The 19652-nt window shown below is 43.2% G+C and overlaps 1 protein-coding gene across 3 annotated transcripts; it reads left to right on the top strand.

The window, feature by feature from the left end:
- Nucleotides 1–429: 429 nt before the first annotated feature.
- Akr1a1 (aldo-keto reductase family 1 member A1) lies at nucleotides 430–15716 on the top strand. Of its 3 annotated transcripts, none has more exons than XM_047529771.1 (9): nucleotides 430–780; nucleotides 10141–10230; nucleotides 12349–12468; nucleotides 12635–12786; nucleotides 13708–13903; nucleotides 14229–14428; nucleotides 14699–14771; nucleotides 14900–14986; nucleotides 15557–15716. In XM_047529771.1, exons 2-9 carry the CDS (start codon nucleotides 10147–10149, stop codon nucleotides 15620–15622), a joined length of 978 nt encoding a protein of 325 aa, XP_047385727.1. In that variant the 5' UTR covers nucleotides 430–780; nucleotides 10141–10146; the 3' UTR covers nucleotides 15623–15716. The 3 variants fall into 3 exon arrangements, with proteins under 3 accessions (XP_047385727.1, XP_047385736.1, XP_047385719.1); XM_047529763.1 differs by lacking the exon at nucleotides 430–780 and adding an exon at nucleotides 8111–8149; XM_047529780.1 differs by lacking the exon at nucleotides 12349–12468 and having other exon boundaries at nucleotides 651–780.
- The last annotated feature ends 3936 nt before the right edge of the window (nucleotides 15717–19652 follow it).

Genomic DNA, 19652 nt, shown 5'->3' with positions numbered 1-19652 from the left:
CAGCATTTAAAAAAAAAAAAAAAAAAAAATCCTGTTCCAAAGTTGTTGTGAGGATTCGATAGGATCATAGAATCATACTTATCAAGTCTTTGGTACAGTGCCTGGCAGATAAAATGCCAGGGTCTACACTTAGAGAGATCAGGAACTTTCTGGAGTATGCAGTCTGGAGGTCCAAGGTCTTTGCTGTTCTGGTCAGTTTGTGGTGTAGTTGCTCTTGGGCCTCAATTTGCCTGAACTAATAACAGGGTCAAATTTGGTGAACTCTGGGAATACAGCCAATCCAGTCCTGGGGAGCGAACCAAGGGTGGGTCAGAAGAAGCCACCACTTGGTACCAAAGGTCTTCCTTCCCTCGGAGGAACAAGACCTCGCCGCCTAGAGAAGGAGCCCGCGGTGCACTGTGGGCCAGGCAGAGGCGTGGCCGACCCCCAGGACCACCCGCGTGGCCGGCGCGCAGGCGACATTGCGCTTGCTGCTCTCCAAACTCCCGCGGTGGAGTGAGAGTCCGAGTTCCCGCCAGTCGACTTCCAGCAGCCAGGAGAGGACACGTGCAGCCTCCCAGCTCTGGCTTCCATCCCCGCTCAGCTCCTTCCCGGGGAAGTGGAGGGCGGGTCCACCCTGCGCGTGATCCTCCGTGCCCGGCCTCTGTCCCTCCCTCCGGGTGGAGCTTCCTTTTCACAGCCAGACTTAAGCTGAGGCCTTTTGGGTCCCTAGCGGGGTGCAGAACCGAGCCCAGGCCACGCTGGGCTCTCGCTGTGTTCTCGCTGTGTGCTCTTGCCAAGGTGAGTTTCTCCTGCTGTTGGCCCATCCTACTTCCAGAGGAGGTAGGCTCGATCCTTCAGGACAGTGGGCCCGCTCCCGGAATTGAGCGGGGAGCCATCAGGTTTAGTTTCGGATTTGAGCTCCTCTTATTCTGTGTGATATGGAATAATCCCCGTTTCTCTGAACTTCTGTTTCCTCAGTGGCAAAATGAGTAGGAATATCAGTGCTATAGAGAGAATTGAGAAAAAACTTTGAAAGCGTCCAACACATATTTGGTGCTCTGTAAATTTTAGTTGCCATCTCCTTTTTAATTTTTTAAAAAAATATTGTTTTAGTTGTCAATGGACCTTTATTTTATTTATTTATATGTGGTGCTGAGAACCGAACCCAGTGCCTCACACATGGTAGGCAAGCGCTGTACCACTGAGCCACAACGTCAGTCCCGCCATCTTTTTGTTTACTCAACTTAACAATTTTTTCAGTTGCTCTTGCATTCCAATGGAGATGCAGGGATGCTCCTCTGAAGTGGTGGGAAGGAGAACTGGAGTGGGGTGGGGGACTCCCTTGCTTAGGCACTTGCCTTTTGTGTCTGGGATAGCCAGAACATGTTTTGTGTTTCTGGAGCCCTGTTAAAGTTAGAATTGGATCTGACCCATCATAGGATGGGCCGACTATTAATTAACTCTTATGTTCAGACTATCCATACTCAAGGTTGCAGGACCTCTCCAGAAAAGTCTTGATAATTCTTATCAAGCCTGTTATTTCTCCAAGATAGTGGCAAGGTGCATGTGTGAGGCCCTGGTTTCCATCCCCAGCATCAAGAATAAAAAATAAATAACTAAAATGCTTTAACATTCTCCAGAGATGATCTTTATAGGTTTCTCAAGAATAAAGAAGGCTGGGTGCAATTGACTTGAACACCTGTAATCCCAGTGGCTCAGGAGGCTGAGGCAGAAGGATCTTGAGTTCAAAGCCAGTCTCAGCAACATTGAGGCACTAAGTAATTCAGTGAGACCCTGTCTCTAAATAAAATACAAAATAGGGCTGGGGATGTGACTCAGTGGCTGAGTTTCCCTGCCTTCAATCCCCAGGACCGAAAAAAAATAAATAAATAAATAAAGAAAAAGTAATAAAGAAGGTGAGGGAGATAGTTACTTCCTTTAATGCCCCAAACCCCAACCAAACACCAGTTGTCTCCCATTAGCCTCTGTTTGTGTAGTAAGGGCAAACCGATGACTCAGGATTGTGGGGGAAACCTTTATGTAATCTAAAAGATGCTCCTGTGTGCACACACACAAAATGCAGTGATATGCTAAAGTGATAGTAAATTTCTGGGAGGAACCAGAAATTAAAGTATTAAAGGATGAGCAGTTGTTAGCCAGGTGAGGTTTAGGAAAGGAAAATGTGCAGAGGCCTGGAGTCAAGTAAATGGTGCTAGTTCTACATAGGCTGAAATGAAGAGGTGGGGAAATTGGAAGTTGGGAGCCAGGTTTCTTTCTTTCCTTTTTTGGGGGGTACTGAAGATTGAACCCAGAAGTGCTTTATTACTGAGCCTTATCCTCAACCCTTATATTTTGAGTCACTAAGTTGCTTAGGATCTTGCTTAGTTGTTGAGACTGGCCTCAAACTTGAGATCCTCCTGTCTCAGCCTCTGGAGTTGCTGGGATTAGAGCATGTGCCACCATGCCTGGTGGGACCCAGGTTTTTTTTTTTTTTTTTTTTAATTCATTTTTATTGTAAACAAATGGGATACATCTTGTTTCTCTGTTTGTACATGAAGTAGAGGCATACCATTTGTGTAATCATACATTTACCTAGGGTAATAGTTTTTGATTCATTCTGTTATTGGGACCCAGGTTTTGAAGAAGTTTGGACTTTATCCCTGGGAGTAGGGGAGAACTGCTGAAGAGTTTGAGCCTGGGAGTCACATGGTTGGATTCAGTGAATGGATTGTGGTTAAGGGGCCCACACTGGAAGCAGAGAAATGCCTGGATTACTATCTCCCTCACCTTCTTTATTACTTTTTCTTTTTTTTTTTTTTTTTTTTTTTTTGGTACTGGGGATTGAACTCAGGGGAACTCAGCCACTGAGTCACATCCCCAGCCCTATTTTGTATTTTATTTAGAGACAGGGTCTCACTGAATTGCTTAGCGCCTCGATGTTGCTGAGGCTGGCTTTGAACTCAAGATCCTTCTGCCTCAGCCTCCTGACCACTGGGATTACAGGCATTCAAGGGATTTTAGTGATCAGGGCTAGGTCAGTGGAGTGGAGATAGATGTGGATGAACTACAGAAAGATTCAGGAAATATACACAAACACATACATATTTATTTAATTTGGGTGGGATGCTGGGATTGAACTCAGGGCCTTGTACATGCTAGGTAAGAGCTCTACCACTGAGCTACATTCTCAGTCAAAAGTATATATTTTTAAAAACTTCTTTTTACATACATGAACAAGTATATGATAATAGTACCCAGCTACTTGGAAGGCTGAGGTGGGAGGATCAGTTTGAGTTTATGAGTTGAAGACCGTCCTGGGTAATGTAGACTCCCATCTTAAAAAATAATAAATCTTTGGGACTGGAGTTGTAGCTCAGTGGAAGGACCTTGCCTACATGCTTCAGGCCCTTAGTTTGATCCTCAGCACTGCAAAAAAATAAACAAAAGAGAGAGAAAGAAAAGAAAAAAAAATATTACTGCAGTCTTAGGTTTTACATTATCTTTTAAAGCACTTATCTCTTTATATTTACAAGTATTAACAGGATTCTTTTAACCCAACCAAACAGAACAAATCTGGGCTCACCTTAATTTTTTTTTTTTTTTTTTTTTTTTTGCGGTACTGGGTATGGAACTCAGGGCCTTGTCCTTGTGAGGCAAGCACTCTACCAGCTGAGCTCTTCCCAGCCCCTCACTTTAAATATATAAGGTAGTTTTCTAAGCTGGCTTCTTTAGAAGTAAAGAAGATGTGCTTCTCTCCTCAACTACCTATCAAAGCAATAACCTGATACTCAGAAATGCCTCAAAAGAACTGCAAATACTTTATTATTATTATTATTATTATTATTATTTTTATTATTATTTTTATTATTATTGTATACAAATGGGATACATGTTGTTTCTCTATTTGTACATGGAGTCAAGGCATACCATTTGTGTAATCATAAGTTTACATAGGGCAATGATATTTGATTCATTTTTTTTTTTCCCTCCCCCCCCCTCCCACCCCTCTTTTCCCTCTATACAGTCCTTCTTTCCTTCATTCTTACCACACTCCTTATCCCTAACCATAAACCTAACCCTAAACCTAATGCTAACCCCTCCCACCCCCCAATATATGTCATCATCCACTTATCAGCGAGATCATTCGTCCTTTAGTTTTTTGAGATTGGCTTATCTCACTTAGCATGATATTCTCCAATTTCATCCATTTGCCTGCAAATGCCATAATTTTATCATTCTTCATTGCGGAGTAATATTCCATTGTATATATATGCCACACAAATACTTTCTTTACATGACTTTTTTTGCTTGCAGTTTTGGAGAATGAACCAAGGCCTCTCACTTACTAGGCAAGTACTCTAACATTCAGCTATACTCCTAGCCCAGATTTTTTTTTTTAAAGCAGACTTTAAGATAATTGTAGATTTTTAAGTAGTTGTAAGAAATAATACAGAAAGCCAGACTTGGTGGTGCAGGCCTGTAATCCTAGAGGCTTGGGAAGCTGAGACAAGAGGATCAAAAGTTCAAGGTTAGACTCAGAAATTTAACAAGATCCTCAGCAACTTAGCAAAACCCTGTCTCAATAAAAAGTACTGAGGATTAAAAAATAATACAGAGGGGACTGAGGTTGTGGCTCAGTAGTAGAGCACTTGCCTTGCATGTGTGAGCATATAAATAAATGAACAAAATAAGGGTCCATCAACAACTAAAAAAATACTTACAAAACTACAGAGAAATCTATACCCTTTTATCCATTTTTTTTTTTTTATTGTTTTGTTTTTTTGGTGGTGGTGCTAAGAATCAAACCCAGGGCCTCACGTTTACTAGGCAAGTCCTCTACCATTGGGCTATATCCCCAACATCCCTTTTCTTTTTTTTTTTTTTTTTTTTCTTGATGGCAGTGATCAACCCCAGGCTTTTCACATTAAAGGCAAGTGCTCTACCACTGAGCTACATTCCTAGCCCTTTTGTTATTTTTTATTTTGAGACAAGGTCTCCCTAAGATGCCCATGCTGGCCTCAAACTTGAGATACTTGTGCCCCTCCTGAGTCACTGGGATAACCTCCATACTCAGCCTTAAATGCCTTTTTTTTTTTTTTTTTGGAGGTGGCTACTAGGGATTGAGCCCAGAGGCATTTTAACACTGAGTTATACCCCAGCCCTTTTTATTTCTTATTTTGAGACAGTATCTCATTAAGTTGCCTATGGCCTCACTAAGTTGCTGTGGCTGGCCTTGAACTTGTTGATCCTCTTATTTATTTATTTAATTATTTATTTTTAAGTTGTGGATGGACCTTTATTTTTATTTTTATTTAATTATTTATATGCAGTGCTGAGGATCTAACCCAGTGCTTCACATACAAGGGAAATGCTCTACCACTGAGCCACAACCCCAGCCCTTGTGATCCTCTTGATTCAACCTTTCCAGTCGTTAGAATTACAGGCATGCACCACTGTACCTAGTCTTAGATGATTTTTAAAGTCCCTGTGATAATACTGAGAATGCGTTGCGTTTAGTTTCCTTTAATGCTTATTATCCAGGTCCTGGGTCCCTGATGAAATAGAATGTATAGAAAGAAGAGAATGGGTCAAGCTCTGTGCAAAGTGATTTAGATATAGTTTCTTTTTGACAGTGGAGCTGACATTCAAACTCAGGTCCATGCAGCCTTAGAACCTAAACTGCTACTTTGGTGCTCTGCTACTGGATTTGTTGAGCATAACTTTGGACATGTTGACATGAATGGGATATGTTGGTGTAGAGGCCAGGGGAGCTAAATGTACAAAAGTAGGTTGGGAAGAGTCAGGACTCAGTGATAACTGAAGACATAAACTTGACTAGGGAGTGAGAAATGGGCTGGGGACAAACCCCTGAGCGACACCAACTGTTGTAGAAGGTGGAGAAAAGGCCCACATAGCCAGAAAAAAAAGTATCGCTCCCTCAGTCCTGTGTACCCAAGTTCCCTGCATCTAGGCAGCAACTGTAGAGCCCTCCTCTGAGAAGGGAAGACTAAATCTCAGAGAGAAGGAACTAGGGAACTGAGCTGGTATTAATAAAACTCAAGTCCTGAAACTTCCTTCTTCCTTCTCTTCCTACACACCCAGATTCTGTCTCTTACACCTCAAGATAATATAAGGGTGCCTGAGTGCTGCCAAAGGTCTAGCTAGTTACTTCCTGACAAGCTCAGAGCCTGGAATCTGTTATTTTAGGCCCAGATTAGAAAGCAGTTGCCTTAGGCAGAAGATCTGGAAGTCACAGGCTGGCTGAGGATGACTTTCTATCTTAGGGAAAAGATCTTTGGCTGCAGCCCCTCCCTTCCCCCCTTGGGAACTCTTTTTTTCCTTTCTTTTTTTTTTTTTTTTTTTTTGGGTGCTGGGGATTGAACCCAGGGCCTTGTGCTTACAAGGCGCACTCTACCGACTGAGCTATCTCCCCAGCCCTTGGGAGCTCTTGTTCTTTGCAGATCATGGTTAGCTCTTTCTACTTCTTTGATCCTTGTCATTCATACCCCAGTCCCTTAGGTTTTCAGTTTCATCTGCAAAATAAAGGAAGAAGATTCAGGTTTCTTTTTTCTTTTCCAGATTGGCCAGGCTTTTGTTCAAGCTCCTACCCCAGATGTAATTTCAGAGCCCTCTTGTGTACTGGCAAATCTGGGAGGGGCCAACAGGTTATTGTTTGAACATCAAGTCCAGGAATCCAGACTTAGACTCTGGTGGTAGTCTAGTACCAGTTTCCTCCCATGGAGTCCATGCTGTTTGCTTGATTGCTGTGAAGTTTGTGTCCCTGAAAAGTTCTGGTTACAAGTACTATTTCGCTCAGCAGTCTGTGGTTTGCTGCCCAGAAAGAAATGATTTCCATACCCAGGTTATATCAGTCTATAAAATTCTTCCTCGGTCAGAAGCATTAGGAAAGGCTGGGGGTGGTGGCACATGTCTATAATCCCAGTGGCTTGGGCGACTAAGTCAAGAGAATCACAAGTTCAAAGCAACTTAGCAAGACCCTGTCTCAAAAAATTAAAAGGGCTGCAGATGTGATTCAGTAGTTAAGTGCCCTGTGTTCAACCCCTGGCACACACAAAAAAATTATTAGGAGGGCTGGGGCTGTAGCTCAGTGGTAGAGTGCTTGCCTAGCATGTGTAAGGCACTGGGCTTGATCCCCTCAGCACCACATAAAAATAAATAAATAAAATAAAGTTATAAGAAATTTAAAAAATATTAGGAAAGACAGTTTTTACTCACAACTTGTGTTATCACCTGTCCTACCTTATGTGTTTCACAATTTGGAAACAAAGGTCATGTTTATAAAGATATTGTTGGCAATGAAATCAATCCCAGGAGAGTAGTATTTATGATATTGATAAAATAAAGGGAAAGGTTATTTCTACTTCATTGATTCCTTGGGTGAACATTCACTGTCCTTTGTCTTTCACTTGAATAACTCCTGTTTTTTTTTTTTTTCCCCCTGTACTGGGAATTGAACCCAGGGGACCTTTATCACTGAGCTTGCATCCCTAGTCCTTTATTTTGAGACAGGGTCTTGGGTCTTGCTAAATTGCTAAGTGGGACCCCATTAAGTTGCTGAGATTGACCTCAAACTTGTGATCCTCCTGCCTCAGCCTCCAGAGTTGCTGGGATTATAGGTGTGAGCTATCACACTCGGCTGTTCATTCTGTTTTTTTTTTTTTTTTTTTTTTTTTTTTTTGTGGTGGTACAGAAATTGAACCCAGGGATGCTTTACTACTGAACCATATTCTTAGCTCTTTTTATTTTTTGAGACAGGGTCTTATTAAATTCCTCAGACTGGCCTCAAATTTGGAATCTTCTTGCCTCAGCCTCCCGAGTTGCTGGAATTACAGGCATGTACTATTGTGCCCGACTGCCCTGCTTTTTTAAAGAACTGATTTAGGTATCATGTTCAAGAAGCCATCTTATGGGTTTACCCTTTCCTGTAGTCCTTCTGTGGCCCTTGTGCAGATTTTGGTCAAAGCTCTTAAGATGTCGAACTGATACTATCTGTCACTCCCACCAAACTATATACAGAAAGGTGGGCAAGGAACCTATTTAAATGTGTCTCAAGATCTGGAACTTTTAACATTTGCTGACTGAGTATTCATTTGGCTTATTTTCATAGCTTTCCAAATGAGAAGGTTCCAACTACCTGCTTTGTGAGGTTAGTTTTTTTTTTTTTTAATGCTGTGTTTGAACCATGGTCTTGTGAATGCTAGGCAAGTGCTGTCACTGGGTTTTGCTACATTGCCCAGGCTGACCTCCAACTTGTGATCATCCTGCTTCAGCCTCCCAGGTAGTTTGGATTATAGGTGTACATTATTGTGCCCTGCCAGTTGGAAGTTTTCTTAGATTTACAGTTCACTTCTTTTTTTTCTTTTTTTCTTTTTTTTTTAATGTATATATTTTTAGTTGTAGGTAGACACAATACCTTTGTTTTATTTTTCTGTGGTGCTGCAGATTGAACGCAGGGCCTCACATGTGCTAGACAAGCACAGTATCACTGAGCCACAACACAAGCCCAGTTCACTTCTTTTCTGCTGCATTGAAGTCATGTGTCCAGTTTCTTTTTGGAAAAACTGTTCCCTCTTGACTCTGAGAATTTCTTTCTTTTCTTTTTTCTTATTTTTAGTTGTCGATGGACCTTTATTTTATTTATTTCGATTCAGTGTTGAGAATTGAACCCCGTACCCCTCATACATGCCAGAGAAGCCTCTGAGTTGCTTATCACCTTGCTAAGTTGCTGAGGCTGACTTTATTTTTTTATTTTTATTTTTATTTTTGGGGTGCTGGGGATTGAACTCAGGACCTTGTACTTGCAAGGCAAGCACTCTACCAACTGAGCTATCTCCCCAGCCCTGAGGCTGACTTTAAATTTGTGATCCTCCTGCTTTAGTCTCCCAAGATGCTGGGATTACAGGCATGCACCACTGGGCCCTACAAGTCCCATATGTTCTTTTTTTTTAAAACTAGGTATTTATTTATTTATTTATGTGGTACTGAGAATCGAACCCAGTGCCTCACACGTGGTAGGCAAGCTCTCTACCATTGAGCCACAACCCAGACCCCATTACATTCTCAAAAGTCAATGTCAGTGTGCTTGGGTCTCTGCTGTTCAAAATGCACTTCCTTTTCTATAGCACACCGTACACAAGTCTATTGTGAGGCATATATTTTTATAAGTCTTTGTTTACCTCCCCTTTCCGTTAGCTTCTCCTTGGATCCTTGATTCTGCTACTTCTTAGCTGTTAATTTTGGGCAAGTAACTTCCTCTCTCTTAGTCTACTTTCTCATCCAAAAAATGGTAAGTGGTATATTTCCCTTGTAGGATCCCACTCAGGCCTTCCAGATTGATTGGTCTGACCTCTGGGAGAGGGATTTAAGGTGTCTCTATAGTCCTAACAATCTCCTGGGAACATTTATTTCATTCTCAGACAAGTGACTCTTTTCTGGGTTTATCCTGTTACCTGTTTGTTTTTGTCTCTTAATGGCTTTCACCTGTCTTTGTTTTTGGGGGGTGGGTACCAGGAATTGAACCCAGGGGTGCTTAACCACTGAGCCACATCCCCAGCCCTTTTTTTATATTTTATTTCGAAACAGGGTCTCGCTGAGTTGCTTAGGGCCTTGCTAAGTTACTGAGGCTGGCTTTGAACTCGGAATCCTCCTGCCTCAGCCTCCTAAGCCCCTCGGATTACAGGTGTGCGCTACCACACCTGGCTGCTTTTGTTTGTTTTACACTGACTTGAGGCCTTATTTAGTCAAGGCTGGTGCTTCTGGAGAGCCATCATACCTTTTTTTATTTTTTTGTGGTGTTGGGGATTGAACCTAGGGTCTTATGTGTGCTAGGCAAGTGCTCTGCCACTAAACTACACCCCTAACCCCAGATATTGGAGCTCTTTAATGTAGATCTTTTCACCTGGTTGAAGGAAGGACAACCAGGTGGTGATCCCTTTAGTGTTCAAGCAGGAGATACTGACCGTGGTTAGTTTTGTACAGTGTCTCCACTGCCTCTGCTCACAGGCACACGTTTATTTCCCACATCTGTCTCCCTCCTTCACCCTCCTGACCAATGTTTTGCAGGGTTCTTGACTAGTGGATGGCTGAGGCCCCAACAATAGTGCTAACTTCATCATTCTCTTCCTATCTTTGTTTCAGGGGGCGATGGCAGCTCCCTTTGTCCTTCTGCACACTGGGCAGAAGATGCCCTTGATTGGTCTAGGCACCTGGAAGAGTGATCCTGGCCAGGTGAGAGATGGGAAAAAGGAGAGAGACTTGTTGAGCCTCTGCTGGGGAGATTTGGAAGGGGGTTCCTTCATTTTCCTAGTAGTCCCACCTCTGTATTTCTGGTGAGGATGAGCCTAGAGGGCATTCAAAAGAGATGAGGGAGAAAGGGACAACAGTGAGCCCTTGATTTTCACAGCTGACTCAGAGGAGGGACTGATGGGCCCAGCAGGACCAAGGGCATAGGAAGGACACTTTTGTCTAATTGCATCTGCACTGAGTGCTATGGCAGGCATGTGGCCTGTTTCCAGCCCTGTGCTACTATGAGTCCTAATATGTCTCCTAATACCTTATGCTGTTATAATGTCTCCTCTCCTCTTCTGCTCCTTGAAGGCTGGTGCCTGCCCTAGCGTACAGTCTAAAGTTAAGCACGTAGCAGGTATCGAGGTTTAAAGAATAATTACTAGGTCAACTGTGTAGAACAAGGATCAGTAAACTTTTTCTTAATGAACCAAATGGTTAATATTTAGATTTTGCTGAGCAGGATTCAAAATGAGGATGATTATATTCTTATATAACCATTTAATTGCTAACCATTTAAAAACGTTAAAAGCTGTAACTAGGCATGATGGTACATACCTGCAATACCAGCTATTGGGGACGCTGAGACAGAAGGATCATGAGTTTAAGGCCAACCTGGGCAACACATGAGATCCCATCTCAAAAGAGAAAAAAGATATAGCTAGCTAGCTCCAGGACTGCTTAAAAAAAAATGTTGATAGTTTATTGACCCCTTGTATAGACCCCTCTCAGTCAAGGGGAAATTGGAAATGGATACCTGCTTTCTTAGTGCTGACATAACTTTGAGATTCAGTCCCATGCTGGCAAGGGGGTGGCATTTCCTTGTCTTTTAGAATTCTGAGTCAGAGTTAAAAGACAGGTTTGAAGATTTCATTTGGAAGAACAGCCTCTTCTGACTGGGATTTAGGCTTGTATTTGTGGTATGGTTGAATGACCTCTGCCCTTTTTTCCTTTGCTATCTGTCCTATAGCTACCTAGGACCCTGAAGCCAGGGTCCCTGTGCTCCAGGACTTGACATAGCCTGGGGACAAGGAGCTGGGTTAAGGGAAAGGGTGGAATCTAGAGCCAGGGCCAGGTAGGAGCATGGAGCAGCAGGGATCTAGTCAGGATTAAGGTAAATACATCTGAGTAATAAGAGCTTACCCAGATAGAAATTTTGAATGCTGTGCTAGGTACCCACAGCAAGAGCTTTGGGTGCTTTGTGGCAAGGGCCTGTTACTCTTGTTTCAGTATCTGATACCACGTTTTTAGTTTGGTATTTAGCAGACTGACTGACTCATCTCCCTACTTGATGCCTACTTTCTTCTCTCCCATCAAGGTGCTCTGGACCCAGCTTCTATCTCAGCTTTCTGCCTTCCTTAATACTCTCACACCTCACCTCATTTGCTCTGCTGAGCTCCCAGAGTCAGATTGTGGCTCTAGAGGTCTACATGATTCCCTGATGGTCCCTCTCCCTGTGTGGCCTTGCCCTTGAAATTTTTTTCTTATATCATATTTCTCTAACCAGCTTTTCATTATTAGGAACTTGTCTCTATGATGTATGTGTCTGTCTTTTACCTATATATCCATCTATCTTCCAATTCAAAAATACTTACTAAAGCCTTTTTTTTTGGTACTGGGGATTAAACCCAGGGTTGCTTAACCACTGTGCCACATCCCCAGCCTTTTAAAAATATTTTATTTAGAGACAGGGTTTTGCTGAGTTGCTTAGGGCCTTGCTAAGTTGCTGAGGCTGGTTTTGAACCTGTGATCCTCCTGCCTTAGCCTCCCAAGCCACTGGAATCATAGCCATGTGCCACTGCACCTGGTTACTAAAGCCTTCTTTATGTTGGATACTAGGAACTTGTTAATTTTGGCTGGTCCTTGCTGAGATGACTTGGGTAGAAAGGAACCATGGAAACTGGTAGGATTGAAGAAGGATAAAGAGTGTGGGGCCTCTGAATAAACTTCTGGTTCTCATTCTTGCCTGCATGAATGGCCCTGGTATATTCCTGTTCCCTGTCAGTGACCCTTGTTGGTCAGACTAATAGAGCTGAAACATCTGTTCCTTTTACTTGGCAGGTAAAAGCAGCCCTTAAATATGCCCTTAGTGTAGGCTACCGCCACATCGACTGTGCTGCTGTCTATGGCAACGAGACTGAGGTTGGGGAAGCCCTGAAGGAGGACGTGGGACCAGGCAAGGTGAGGACTAGGGTTATAGAGAGGGTGGGGTAAGAGAACTCAGAGGCTGACCCTGGGGCTGCGACCAGACTGAGACCATCAGCTTTCTTCTAGTTCTTTCCATAGAGGTAAGGGTGGGCGAGACTGCCTAGGACTTTTCTCACAATGGGCTCTGCCTCTGCACCAGGCAGTGCCCCGGGAGGAGCTGTTTGTGACATCCAAGCTGTGGAACACCAGGCACCACCCGGATGATGTGGAGCCTGCCCTCCGGAAGACACTGGCTGACCTTCAACTGGAGTATCTGGACCTGTACCTGATGCACTGGCCTTATGCCTTTGAGTGAGCCTTTCCAGACTCTTCATCTGGAAGTTGGGAATTGTTTGTGGTAGTGTCAGTAGTCTGTTGTAAGTCACAGTAGCAGAGCAGGAAGGAAACACTAAACGGCAAGCTGAGGACCCCCCCCTTTTTTTTTTCTTTTTATTTTTGTACCAGGAGTGCTTAACCACTGAGCCATATCCCCAAACCCTTTTTATTTTTTATTTTGAGACAGGGTCTTGTGAAGTTGCTTAGGGCCTCATTAAGATGCTGAGGCTGAACTTGAACTTGGAATCCATCTACCTTAGACTCTCGAGTTGCTGGGATTACAGGTGTGCATCACTGTGCCTGGCAAAGTGAGGAGCATTATTATTGTGGGATCCTAGCCTTTTCTACTAGAGCAACTAGTACTTTAGCTACGGGAAAAGGAGAACACACAGTGTATATTCTAGGAATACATGAGTGGTACCTCCTGCCCCATTATTCATTCAGAAAATGTGCCGACCCTTCTACAGAGTAAGTCTCAGCAATGAGGTGAGAAGAGTCTCCCATCAGCATTGTGCCTGGGCTAGAAGGTCAGAGAATCCTCTGAGGAGGAAGGAATTAAGGAAGACTTCCTAGAGGACAGAAAATATAATTTGGGCCTAGGAAAATGAGAGAGGGGAATGGCCCTTCTATATAGACTTAATACCTGGGTCATGATCTGGAAGGGTGAGGAAGCCTGGCTATTCCTTTTATTTATTTATTTTTTTTCGAACTCAGGGCCTTGTGCTTACGAGGCAAACACTCTACCAGCTGAGCTATCTCCCCAGCCCCATGGCTATTCCTAATTCTTGGCACTTTACCCCCTCTGGGCTAGGGGTATGGGATATAGATGGGCTCAAGGGCAGCCAGGGCAAAAGCTTGGCATTTGTGCCTACACTTGGGGGTTTGTCTCTCACTTAGACGGGGTGACAACCTTTTTCCCAAGAATGCTGATGGGACCATCCGCTATGACTCCATCCACTATAAGGAGACCTGGAAGGCTATGGAAGCTCTGGTGGCAAAGGGGCTGGTACGAGCTCTGGGTCTATCCAACTTCAACAGTCGGCAGATTGATGATGTACTCAGTGTGGCCTCTGTGCGCCCGGCTGTCTTGCAGGTGAGCATCGCAAGCAGAATAGGGATTCAGAGATTGTGTGTGCAGAGCATGATCGAGCAGGTTATGGGTCTTGTTTTGTTTTGCGGTACTATGGTGATGGGTCTTCTTTTAATGGAGATGGCTGGCAGATTGTCAGAAGTGTTGGTACAAAAGTCCTTTGTGTAAAGGTAGGCATTGAAGCCCTAGTTGAAAATGAGGTCACTGGTCGAAAACGGTGAGAACAGTGTTCTAAGTAGTGGGGAACTGGTCCAGACATGCATATCTGAAAGGGGCCAGGCAAGCTGGGTGTGGCCACCCCATGGTGATGGATTATTCCTTGGCTCAGGTGGAATGCCATCCATACTTGGCTCAGAGCGAGCTGATTGCCCACTGCCATTCACGTGGCCTGGAGGTGACTGCTTATAGTCCTTTGGGTTCCTCTGATCGTGCTTGGCGCCATCCTGATGAGCCTGTTCTGCTTGAGGAACCAGTGGTCCTGGCACTGGCTAAGAAGTATGACCGATCTCCAGCTCAGATCTTACTCAGGTGCGGGGTATTCTTAGGGAATGGGACTCTGATAGGGGAGAGGATCCCAGATTGGGAGGCAAGAGTTGAGGGATTCCTTATCTGAGTGCTTGGAAAAGCTGAGTGCTAAGGATCTTGCCAGGTGATCTTAAGGGAGGCCTCTCTGAGAAATGTTCCTTATTCCAGTGGGGCTTAGGTATTCCAGGAACCTAGGGAAGGTTCCATGGAGGACAAAACAGTGCTTCTAAATATTGACTCTTCTTTCTCATCTACCTTTATCCCTGACCTTAGGTGGCAGGTTCAGCGGAAAGTGATCTGCATCCCCAAAAGTATCACTCCTTCTCGTATCCTTCAGAATATCCAGGTACTTGGTTATGGGTTCTGTTTTCTTTTACTCAAGAGGACACATTCTGGCCCCATCTCTGCCTGGCTAAGAAGGCAGTGTTGTGGAACCTCACTTCCATTCACAAGGCTGACTTTCCTGTCCTCTAGGTGTTTGACTTCACCTTTAGCCCAGAAGAGATGACACAGCTAGGTACCCTGAACAAAAATTGGCGATATATTGTGCCCATGATTACGGTAAGGATATATCATTTCCCAGAGTCCCAGAGGGAATGGGAGATTTGGGCTGAATTCTATGAGGAGGGTCAGAATATTTTCAGTGGGATGCTGTCCTGGATAAAATGATCTCTTCTTTTTCTTGAGGTTAGAGAGTTAGTGTGTGGCTCAGGGGTAAGGCATATTATATTGCCTATGAATCCCAGACTTTCTCATATCAAGTTATTTAACTTCTCCAAGTCAGTCATATGATATCATTTCAGTGAAATAATATGAGAGAAGCCTAGAAAGCATTCTGGACTTTATTAAAGGGGTTGGGGTGGAATTGAAGTCAGCTGTACATAGGGAAGTAAGTAGATCCTAGGCACTTGGTCTCAGTTGAGATGGGAAATCTTTAGGGGCAAAGTCAGATATTATGGGTTTGGTGCAGGCTGCGGTTGATACTGTGGCTGGGGTCCTAGGCACTACCATCTGGTGTAGGGCTATACTTGTTGAGGTTGAGGTTGTTCAGGAAAGTTTGGGGGGAAATGCCCTGAGTCTTAGGATTGTCAATTCCTGCTAATGGAGTCATCTGTATGTCTCTCTTTCCAGGTGGATGGGAAGAGGGTCCCGAGAGATGCAGGCCACTCTTTATATCCCTTTAATGACCCATACTGAGACCACAGTTCCTGGCTTCCCTTCCAGCTCTCCAGCTATGAGGTTCTGCCTGCCACCCCCAAAATAAGGGAGTCAATAAAACCATTGGACCATGCACACTGCTTGCTTGACTTACTTGTCTGGTGAGGCCTGGGATGGAAGCTGTTTCCCTCAGGATTGACAAGACCTAGGACTGCTGAATGTGACCTACCCTTGAAGCACACACTTAATTTTCTTGGTTCTGGAGGGATTTGCAGGCAAGTGTAGTCCATAACAGGTAGTGCCATCTGGTGGCAGTTTGTAGCACTGCATGCTTCCCTAGAAATGTTTTATCACAAGAGCCCAAAATCTCATCTGGATTGAGTTGTGGGCAGTGATTGTCCTGTGGTTCCAAGGAAATGTTGGGCCTGGGCCTTGAATTCTCACCTCTCTGCCACAGTCAGTGCCTCAATTTAGGAATATGAAAAGCCTAACTGTATGCTCAGAAGTTTAAGCTAGGTATGGTAGCACACGCCTGTAATCCCAGTAATTTGGGAAGCTGAGGCAGGAGGATTGCAAGTCTGAGGCCAGCCTTGGAAACTGAATGAGGCCTTGACTCAAAATAAAAGATAAAAAGAACTGGGGATGTGGCCCAGTCATAGAGCACCAATGGGTTTGATTTCGAGTACCGAAAAAGAAAAAGAAAAGAAGTTAGAGGATTCCAGGTTGCAAATTATGAAAGCTGCAGACAGGCACTTAGGGACTTTTTCTCTTAAACACTATAGTTGTTGTGCTCATGCTACCAGAAGGAGGCAGGATCAGGCCCAAAGATTGTCAATCTGCACCTAAGGCCCTTTATCTTTTAAAATTTTCTTACTTTTTTAGTTGTTGATGGACCTTTATTTTATCTATTTATATGTGGTGCTAAAAATTGAACCCAGTGCCTCATACATGCTAGGCAAGTGCTTTACACTGAACTACAACCCCAGCCCCTAAGACCCTATCTATTAGAGGCCACTAATAAGCAGGTTTTAGGAAGGACTGGCAAATGACTAAGCTGGTTGTAAACCCTAACTATACAGTACTCATTTTATCTGTCAAACCATTGCTCTTAATTTATTGGGCACAACGCTAGACCCTGGGGATATAGCTGTAAGTAAGACATAGAGGTCCCTAGAGTTACTTGAGGAGACAGACTTTAAGTAATTCCATAATTACTTTAATTACAGTTGGAAGAAGTATAGGGTGAGAAGCTAGTTATTTAATCAGCTGGTATCTAAAGGATGAATAGAGATTAGTTAAGAGAGGTGAGACTGGTAATAGCATTCCATGCAAATTTGGACAGCTTAGGAGAAAAGCTTTGAAACTTGGAAGAAACTATTGGAAAAAACATAAGAAAGATTTGTGTGACAGCATAGCGGGGCATAGGAGTGAAGGGTGGCAAGAAATCATGCTTAACATTCTCTGTTGACATCTTTAATCACTGGACAATTCTCTGCACTTCTACTGCAAAGTGAAATTGCAAATCCGTGAAACAATCTGTTAAACAAAAAGTCTGTTTAAACCAGTATTTCCTAAACTTACAGTTTAATTGACCAAAATTGTATACATTTAAACAAAGAAAAGAGTGAGGATCTTACAGTTAACCAAAAAGGAAAATGAAAGATGAGAACACTAGCTGGGTGTCATGGCACACACCTGTAATCTCAGCTACAGGAGAAGGCAGGAGGAGCTGGAAATATAGCTCAGTTGGTAGAGTGCTGGTCTCACAAGCACAAGGCCCTGGGTTCAATCCCTAGCACTGCAAAAAAAAAAAAAAAAAAAAAAAAAAAGGCAGGAGGATCACAAGTTTGTAGGCCAGCCTGAGCAACTTAGGGAGACCCTGTTTCAAAATAAAATAGTCTTGGGCTGGGGCTGTGGCTCAGTGGTAGAGTGCTTGCCTTGCGTGCATGAGGCACTGGGTTTGAGTCTCAGCACCACATAAATAAAATAAAAGGTATTGTGTTCATCTACAACTAAAAATTTAAAAAATTAAAATAGTCTGGGATTTAGGTCAGTGATAGAGCGTTTGCTTGGCTTGTGCAAGGTCCTGGGTTCAATCTCCAGCACAAAAAAGAAGAAAAAGAAAAAATGGTCTATGAAGTCCTCAAGTATTTCTGCAAAAAATGACTTTTTTTTTTTTTTTTTTTTTTAATGTGTGCTGGGGATCCAACCCAGGGCCTTGTGCTTACAAGGCAAGCACTCTACTGACTGAGCTATCTCCCCAGCCCCCACCCCCGCCTTTTTTTTCTTTTTTCCAGTGCTGGGGGTTGAACCTAGGGCCATACATATGGTTAGGCAAGCAATCTATCACTGAATCACATTCCCAGCCCCCGAAGTGATTCTTCTTGTGATTATTGTTTTGAACAAAAGCCCACAGACAATTTTGAGACAGAGTCTTGCTGTGTTGGTCAGGCCTGCACTCTTAAGTCACTTTTCTTTCTCACCCTCCTGAGTAACTGGGACTATAGGTGCCAGCCACTGCACTCACCTCAGAATTTGAAAATGAAACCTTTAAACTGGGCATGGTGGTGTACACCTTTAATCCCAGCGACTCAGGAGACAGGCAGCAGGATTACAAGTTTGAAACCAGCCTCAGCAATTTAGCAAGACCCTAAATAACTTAAGACCAAGTCTCATAATAAAAAATAAAAACGACTGGGGATGTAGCTCAGTGGTAAAGCTCCTCTGGGTTCAATCCCCAGTACTAAAAAAAGAAAGAAAAGAAAACCTTTATAAAATTACATCTTGTGGACTGTGGATATGAGTCAGTGGTAGAGTACTTGCCTAGCATGCAGGAGGCCTTGAGTTCAAGCTCCAGTACCACAAAAACAATAAAACTACATTTCAGGAAGAAATGAAAGAATAGTTACCAACCAGAGGCTAGTACCACTATATCCCAATTTTTTTTTTTAAGACATTTTTTTAGTTGTAGATGGACACAGTGCCTTTATTTTTATGTGGTGCTGGGGGTTGAACCCAGTGCCTCACATTGGTGCTAGGCAAGTGCTCTATCACTGAGCTACAAGCTTAGCCCATAAATCCCAATTTTTTGACATCAAAATTCCTCATACACAAGTACAATCTTTTTTTAAAATATTTTTTTAGATGTTGATAGACCTTTATTTTATTCATTTATTTATATGTGGTGCTGAGAATTGAACCCAGTGCCTCACACATGCTAGGCAAGAGCTCTACCACTGAGCCACAACCCCAGCCCAAGTATAATCTTAAGACTTCTTACAGGGGCTGGGGATATAAGCTGGTAGAGTGCTTGCCTTGCATGATGACCTGAGTTAAATCCCCAGGACTACAAAAAAAAAAAAAAAAAAAAAAAGACCCTTTTCAGTAATCCTGTGTGACCTTCAAGGGAGGGGAGGGGTCTACCTTATACTGGCATAGGAAAAGTGAGACATTGTGACTTTATGTAGGGGAAGGAATGTGAACTTTGTAAGTAAAGGTTGGTAAACTTTAAGAAGGCTACTTAAGATTGATAACATACTTGAAAGAGGTCACAGTATTTGTCCAGGAAAATATGATCTATGAAGGTGTTCTGACACATGCCTTCTTTTGCAGAGGTAGTGCTGGGGATCTAACCAATGCCTTAGATGTGCCCAGCAAGAGTTCTACCACTGAGCTGTACTCCCAGCCCCATACCAAGTATTTTGGGGTTTTTTGTTTTGTTTGTTTTATTTTGACTTTGTTTGTTTGTTTTTGGTCTTCCATTATAGTAAGGTTGCATTTTCCTGCCCACATGGAGTTAGATGTAGCTGTATGACTTTTTATTTCCAGTGAAAAGAGAAAAGGTGACTTATGTTAGTTACAGGTAAGAGCTGTCAGAGTAAGTATAAGGTGTGGGGATGTAGTTCAGTGGTAGAGCACTTGCCTAGCGTGTATGAATGTCTGAGTTTGACCCCCAGCACTGCAAAAAGAAAAAAGAGTAAGTGTGAGTTCCAACATATTATCTCTTTCTCTCTGAAAAATGACAGTGTTCTGTATTCTGTGTGGTCACCCTTCCACCAAGAATGAGGAT

The sequence above is a fragment of the Sciurus carolinensis genome, chromosome 1, assembly GCF_902686445.1.
Source record: "Sciurus carolinensis chromosome 1, mSciCar1.2, whole genome shotgun sequence".
NCBI lineage: Eukaryota > Metazoa > Chordata > Mammalia > Rodentia > Sciuridae > Sciurus > Sciurus carolinensis.
Note: the sequence above shows the minus strand (reverse complement) of the source record. Positions and strands in the feature narration are given on the sequence as shown.

Excerpts from the sequence above, each read along its gene's own strand:
- Akr1a1 (XM_047529771.1), top strand. The coding sequence starts at position 10,147 with ATGGCAGCTCCCTTTGTCCTTCTGCACACTGGGCAGAAGATGCCCTTG. Across the intron at positions 12,469-12,634 it reads AGGACGTGGGACCAGGCAAG|GCAGTGCCCCGGGAGGAGCT; the intron begins GTGAGGACTAGG and ends CCTCTGCACCAG. Across the intron at positions 14,772-14,899 it reads GTATCCTTCAGAATATCCAG|GTGTTTGACTTCACCTTTAG; the intron begins GTACTTGGTTAT and ends CCTGTCCTCTAG.